Genomic DNA, 7,500 nt, shown 5'->3' on the forward strand with positions numbered 1-7,500 from the left:
CCAGCAATGTGTATTTTCTTCGCCTCCCCTTTCGAATGCAACATTCAAATTACTAGACAAAAAATTATATCCTGAGAAAAGTGGATTTTGAGGGGTATAGCTCCATAGAGTCCCATTCATTCTGCACTGGCCTGTGAGCGCCCCCTATATGGAACTCTGGTGGAACTGCAACCAGTTCAGACGCCGGAAGTTCTCCCTTTATTAGACATTCTCTGGCGATATCAACCCTGAAAAAACAGTATCTGTCGACCCCTACTTCCTACATGTGTGGGCTCACCCGGTGCATGATGTTGTTGTGATGCAGGAAGGCCACGCCCTTCAGCAGCATCATCATGTAACCTTTGACCTGAGCCGGGGTCAAAGGTCGCCGAGAGTTCCTGATGACCTCAGAGAGGTCGGAGAGCATGAAGTCAAACACCAGGACGAAGCCCGTCCCGTGAGGGAAGACGTCCTTCAGTTTCACCACCTGAGGAAGAGGACGAGGAGTGTGACAGTCAAAATACACTGGACGTTGAAGCACTGCGAAGCGCCGCGAAGCGGAGCTGTTTTCATTTCGCCGCTCTCCAACCTGTCTGTAGCCTAGAAATCTAGACCACCCTAGCGGCAACAAATGTAATTTGCAGCCAGGGTTGTCTAGCAACTCTCCGTTGGCTTGCGAGCTGGAAAAACCAAACTTTAGTCAGGCCAATCACATCATGTATAGTGTCGGTGGGCGGGGCTTATGGCTGCTGCTGGTGAACAGTGGTCTTTGGAATCGGCTTTGGCCGCGACTCTGGAAGACTCGGAGCTAACGTTTTGGAGTTATTATCGAGCCACAAGCTGTCCGGTTAGCACGCAAAAGCCTCATGTAAACACCGAAATGCACCGGATAGGTATCAACACTTACTTCCTGATTTCAAAATAAAAGCACCAAGCGCTAGAGATAGAATTAGAGCGAACAGAGAAATAAAGAAAACAGTGGTGTAAGAAGTAACGTCTCTTATCTTTTAAGTATAAGACCCAATGCTTCTCTTTAAAAATACTCGGCTGAAGGTAACAATCCTGCATTCAAGAGTACTAACAGCAACATTTAGGCTATTTAAAGTATTAAAGTAAAAGTACTTAGCCTAGAAATCTAGACGCCCCCTAATGGCAGCAAATGTAATTTCTAGCAACTCTCCCTTGGCTTGCGATGTGGAAAAACCAAATTCTGGTCAGGCCAATCACATCGTGTATAGAGTCGGTGGGCAGGGCTTTTGCTGCTGCTGCTGGTGAACAGCGGTCTTTGGAGTCGGCTTTGGACTCTGGAAGACTTGGAGTTCAGCTTTTCTTTGAGAAAAGAACAAAGAACGGCCCTGAAGTCATTCTTAAAAAAGGAAGATGTGTTCAGAGTTTAAAGTTGAATCTATCAGCTAGCGTTGCTCTGATTGGTTGTCGAGCTATCCTATTGCGTGCAGAGAGAATTTGAAAGACAACCGTTGATCCCACCCCTCGGATTGAGCCCAGCCAATGGGGAGTTCCCAGACCCAACATCTGGATGTGGGGCTGACTGGTCAGGCCATGTCAACCCAGTTAGGTTTTGGCTGTCTTGACTTCTCCGCTGTGTCTAGAGCGAGACACGCGATCAGACGATAAAAGGAGGCGATAAAAAAATCTATTGACAACCAGCAAACTGCCATAAGTTGATAGAACCTTTGACCCACCAGACAGACTCTCACACACACACACACACACACACACACACACACACAGACACACACACAAACACGCACACACACACACACACACACACACACACACACACAGGGTGAGAGAGAGAGCTGTTTGGTAGAGTGGCGAGGAAAAGAATCGCTTGTGAGCGGCGTGGAGAAATGAGTATGAATCTACGCTTCACGGGGCTTCACGGCGCTTCGCCGGCGGCGTGTTCCCGCTGTGAGGCTGACCTCTGACCTCTGACCCCAACATGGCGTCCTCTGATACTCACATACTGGTTGTCTTCGATCTCCTGCAGGGCCTTGATCTCCCGTAGAGCCTGGTTGGGGATGCCGTCCTCCAGCCGCCTCAGAGCCACTTTCTTCAGAGCCACCGTCTCTCCTGTCTGACGGACAACACGCCATCGTCAACACACCCAATCAGAATCTGTCGTCAGTGCTGATCCAGAATCAAAATCTGCTAAATTTAGCCTCATGTTTTTTTTCTGCTTGTGGTGACGTGTTCGGAGTTTTTTTGTTTTTTTATCTGCGGAAATTCTACGGAAAATTCTGCGTCTGCAGATTCCGTGTGGCCCTAACAACCAATACTTTTATAATGAATAAAGCAAGGTACTCAGACCTGTGCAGAGATTTATCAACTGTGAGAGGAGCATTAGGCCTCCTGCTCACTGGCTGTGTGGCGTGAGCGTGTCAGCTGTGTGGCGTGCCCGTTTTTATTTCAGCTCCCATGGTAACAGGTTAGAGCGTGCACACTGCCTGCGTGACACGCACGTCTCAGGCCCGGCTCAAGCCGCGCCAAAAATGCGTGCATGCTAGAAATAGAACCGACGCCTATTTTTCACGCCACACGCAAGCGTGTTGGAAGCGTTTCCAGACAACATAGAATATGAAAAGATGTTTATATGTTATAATGACACAAATACATATTAATAAATGACATGCTGATGTTTGAAAGTCTCGAGGTTTTGACATAAATGCAGATATAAATGTAATTTAACTAAATAATAAATAATTATCGATTTTCTAATATTGTACCTGTCAATACAGAAGGAAATATTCTGGAGCCTATTTTGCCGTCAATCCTGCCGACGTCTCTGCTGCAATCAGATCAGAATATATTTATGTTTATGTTTATGAGAAACATCCATGTGTCCAGACGAGGCTAGCAGCAGCAGCGCCGCGTCAGACACCTTTCTGGTGTGGAAAGACATAGAAAACGCCACGCAGCTGACACCAACAGAAACGCCACGCTCACGCCACGCAGCCAGCGTGCAGGAGGCCTTACGTGGAGACAATCAAGTCAAGCTACATTCTGATATGCTTCCTCTGGCCTTCAGAATAAAAGTTATTTATGTTTGTTTTGGCTTTCTGAAACCAGACTTCAGTCACAGTTACCTCGATGTGTTTAGCCTTGAAGACGATGCCGTGAGCTCCTTCTCCGATCCGACCCAGAATACTGTACTGCTCCATGTCTTCACTGTCTCTGCATTAGAGCTGGGCGATATGGAAAAGAATCAAATATCCCCATATTTTTGACCAAATACCTCAATATCGATATTGTAGGGTTGACAATTGGTGCTTTCACAATATGCACACAATGAGATTTTTGATAAATAATCATCAGTTATGTTGATATAATAACTATGTGGGTAAAGGCAAATAATAATAGAATAGTTACAACAGTCTGGTAAGTTCAGAAAATGACATCACTTTACTGTAACGCAGCCTTTAAAACCAGGAAAAGACAACAGTTATGTCATATCAGGATATCACGATGTCCAAAATTTAAGACAATACCTAGCCTCATATATCGATATCGATATAATATCGATATATTGCCCAGCTCTACTCTGCATTAACCCGGACCGCGTAGTGGGTCTGAGCGGTGAACCAGTCCTGACTGAACTGTGTCTGGTAAACTGTCCAGTACTGACAGATTCAGATGTGTAAGTCTTGTGAAATCAAATATGTCCTTGCTGTATTAATTTATTTAATTCAATTCAGTTCAGACACTTTATTAATTCCCAATTCATTTGCAGCTTCCCAGTTCATACACTCAGTTCCCGTAAACACTCACCAAACTATAGCTATATGTTGACGCAGTTTCAGACAACATGATGCACTTGACAAGTTTGTTGCCAAGTGAGTATTCAACTGTTGTGATAGAAAAACACCAGTTTGAGTCTTTGTTGTAGTGTTCCAGTTGACTAGGAGAAGCCAAAAAGCAGCGACGCTGAAGCAAAAAACGTACTCCGTTAATACATCTAGCAGTTCACTGACGTTGTTGCGTATCTGCTTAATAATATTAAAGTTACTTAAAAAATACTTTAAATACTTTAACCACTATACACTGTTCTTTGATTCGGCGTGTAAAACAACCGCAAAAAAACAGCCTGTTGTAAAGAAATATCAACTTTAAAACGTACTCCGTTAATAAATCTAGCAGTTCACTGACGTTGTTGCGTATCTGCTTAATAATATTAAAGTTACTTAAAAAATACTTTAAATACTTTAACCACTATACACTGTTCTTTGATTCGGCGTGTAAAACAACCGCAAAAAAACAGCCTGTTGTAAAGAAATATCAACTTTTAGAAAAGAAAACAACGTCAGCCGTCTGCGCTGGAGCTACCAGCCTTGTTGGCTACGTTGCCTTGGTAACCTGCTAGCTAAGCTAGCTAAGCTAAAACGTAAAATTCATCAACTATTATCCTCTTTAAATGCTGCACGTGTCGCACCACGTGTGCCCGACACAAACCTAAAAGACGCAGAGATCCTTCTTTTATAAAATACACACTATTTCACGCGTAGAACGGTTTTAAATAATTAGGTTAAACCATTAACGGGCCTCCACAGAGCCGCCAGCGGTCCGCCATGTTTGTTTACGGTGACGTCACGAGGCTCCCACTACAGAACTACAGCAAATAGAAGAGACTCACCGTCAGTCTGTCACATTATAGAGCACTGAAAACGGCTTTAAAGTTTGACATTCAGCTCCCGTTTAAGGAGAAAAATACAAACATTCATAAGTCATTTTATCCATTGCATCTTACCTTAAATAGGACAAAGAAAATCATATTAATCAGAATCAGAATCAGAAATACTTTAATAATCCCAGGGGGAAATTATTTTTTGTTACCACTCCAGGTATACAAACAACATATATTATCCAGACTTTTTACATATATAATAAAAACAAATGTGTATGTAAAAAGCCTGGATAATATATGTTGTTTGTATATGTTGTTTGTATACCTGGAGTGGTAACAAAAATAATTTCCCCCTGGGATTATTAAAGTATTTCTGATTCTGATTAATATGATTTTCTTTGCCCTATTTAAGATAAGATGCAACTTGATTTATCCCGAGGGAAATCGTCGTGCAGCAGCTGCAGTACAACGTGGGATGGAGTGCAAATACAACAAATAAACATTCAAATTATCAGTAAGATGAAAACCCAAAGACAGACATATAGTGTCATAAATATGAAATGGGTAACAATAGGAATAATACGAATATGTCAAAATGTAAACAGTTGGTAAACAGTGAGGTTCATAGAAAATAAACAATATTTCAAGATTCAAGATTAACTTTATTGTCCCACATTGTGGGGAATTTTTCTTGGGCCCTTAACCCATGCTGCAGCCATGGTAACAACAACCAAACACACACAGCATGAACAAACAACAGATACTCCTGTGTGTGTGTGTGTGTGTGTGTGTGTGTACAGATACTGTATAATACCAGCCAACAGACCGTACTATGGTCCTGATGGTGTGTAATACCCAACATGGTGTCATGCAATGCATTAATTAAACATTACTCAAAATAAATAAATAAAATAAATTAAAAAAGAGAGATCACAAGTACAACAATTACAAATCTCCTTCGCCATGCAGGCCTGTTCTGCCTTTTACTTGTGGCTATTTAGGGGCTTAATAGACACTGGGATAAAGGAGTTTTTGAAACGGTTATATAGAGGGTTTTCACGACGCGTCATCAGACCAGAAGTTGCCATGTTGGAGGTACTCCGCATCACAACAAAGCACAGGCACTGAAGTAGATCCCGAACGTCTAAGTCCTTCCCTATATGCCTTTGCATCTTGGACGCGTTTTGATGAGCTTTTCTGTTGTTTAGATATAAAGTATTAAAGCATCCAAAGTGCACAATACTCCATTACTGCATTCAGTTGTATACACCGAGTGCCTCCAACATGGCCGCGCATCCAGGTTACCGCCCAGAACGTGACGTTGGTGAAAACCCTCTATTGTTTATTCCAAGTACTTTTACTTTACTAATACTATAAATAGCCTAAATGTTGCTGTTAGTACTCTTGAATGCAGGATTGTTACCTTCAGCCGAGTATTTTTAAAGAGAAGCATTGGGTCTTATACTTAAAAGATAAGAGACGTTACTTCTTACACCACTGTTTTCTTTATTTCTCTGTTCGCTCCAATTCTATCTCTAGCGCTTGGTGCTTTTATTTTGAAATCAGGAAGTAAGTGTTGATACCTATCCGGTGCAGTTCGGTGTTTACATGAGGCTTTTGCGTGCTAACCGGACAGCTTGTGGCTCGATAATAACTCCGAAACGTTAACGTCAGCTGCAGTCAGACATTCAGCCGGTTTCCGGAGGAGATTATCTTCCTAAACAAGCGGAAGTGTGGATTTAAAGAGCAGCACAGGCAAGATGTCTCCGCCTGTTGATGCTAATGCTAATGCTAATGCTAACCTGGACCAGAAGGTGCTGCAGTATGAAAACTTCATCAACGAAGTTCTGAAGAGAGATTTACAGTAAGAGACACAAACTGAGGCTACATCATATTATTAAAAACTAATATATATAATATTAAATATAATATTAATATTAAAGTCTGATTCAGCCACACAGACACGCTGCAGATGTTTTTCGGGGAGTATTTCCACGTTATGAATATCTTATAATAATCCACAGAACACTGCAGACAGGTGTGTGTGTGTGTGTGTGTGTGTGTGTGTGTGTGTGTGTGTGTGTGTGTGTGTGTTTGTATGTGCGCGTGCATGTTTGTATACGTGTGTGTGTGTGTGTGTGTGTGAGTAACAGAGTTTTACATGTATTAAAGGAACACGCCGACTTATCGGGACTTTGTCTTATTCCCCGTATCCTCCAGAGTTAGATAAGTCCAGACATACCCTTCTCATCTCCGTGCGTGTTGTAACTCTGTCTGACGGCTCCAGCGGCAGCAGGCCATCACAGAACCTGCAGGTAACCTGCTCCATCTAGCCTACTGCTCCCAATAAATGACAAAATAACGTCAACATGTTCCTATTTACATGTTGTGATTTGTAGAGTCACAGCGTGTACAAATAACAAGGTCACATGACACACAGCCATCTTCTAACCGTATACATACTGGGAACTATATTCTCAGGCGGAAGAATATAGTACTTGGGCGGAATGATTTGCTTTGCAGCAAACCTGTCTGAGAATATAGTTCCCAGTATGTATACGGTTAGAAGATGGCTGTGTGTCATGTGACCTTGTTATTTGTACATGCTGTGACTCTACAAATCACAACATGTAAATAGGAACATGTTGGTGTTATTTTGTCACTTATTGGGAGCAGTAGGCTAGATGGAGCCAGTTACCTCCAGGATCTGTGCTAAGCTAGGCTAGATGGAGCCGGTTACCTCCAGGATCTGTGCTAAGCTAGGCTAGATGGAGCTGGTTACCTCCAGGATCTGTGCTAAGCTAGGCTAGATGGAGCCAGTTACCTCCAGGATCTGTGCTAAGCTAGGCTAGATGGAGCCGGTTACCTCCAGGATCTGT

General features: G+C 42.7%; 2 protein-coding genes across 4 annotated transcripts in view; one reads left to right on the forward strand and one right to left on the reverse strand.

Moving 5' to 3' along the window:
• The window catches only part of cdk20 (cyclin-dependent kinase 20), a 16,954-nt gene extending 12,347 nt beyond the window's left edge, over positions 1–4,607 (reverse strand). The window contains exons 1-4 of one of the 3 annotated variants that reach the window (XM_031293175.2): positions 4,489–4,607; positions 3,087–3,185; positions 1,964–2,077; positions 278–466 (exon numbers count right to left, since the gene is read on the reverse strand). In XM_031293175.2, coding sequence (XP_031149035.1) covers positions 278–466; positions 1,964–2,077; positions 3,087–3,161 — 378 coding nt within the window. In that variant the 5' untranslated portion in view covers positions 3,162–3,185; positions 4,489–4,607. Of the gene's footprint in view, positions 1–277; positions 467–1,963; positions 2,078–3,086; positions 3,186–3,768; positions 4,459–4,488 lie in introns of those variants that run through there. The other 2 variants (XM_031293176.2, XM_031293177.2) reach the window with 2 other exon arrangements.
• Positions 4,608–6,171: 1,564 nt separating this feature from the next.
• uxt (ubiquitously-expressed, prefoldin-like chaperone) overlaps positions 6,172–7,500 on the forward strand; it is a 6,057-nt gene continuing 4,728 nt past the window's right edge. The window contains exon 1 of the mRNA XM_031293179.2: positions 6,172–6,485. Coding sequence (XP_031149039.1) covers positions 6,382–6,485 — 104 coding nt within the window. The 5' untranslated portion in view covers positions 6,172–6,381. The remainder of the gene's footprint in view (positions 6,486–7,500) is intronic.

This window comes from Sander lucioperca, chromosome 12 (genome assembly GCF_008315115.2).
Source record: "Sander lucioperca isolate FBNREF2018 chromosome 12, SLUC_FBN_1.2, whole genome shotgun sequence".
Lineage (NCBI taxonomy): Eukaryota > Metazoa > Chordata > Actinopteri > Perciformes > Percidae > Sander > Sander lucioperca.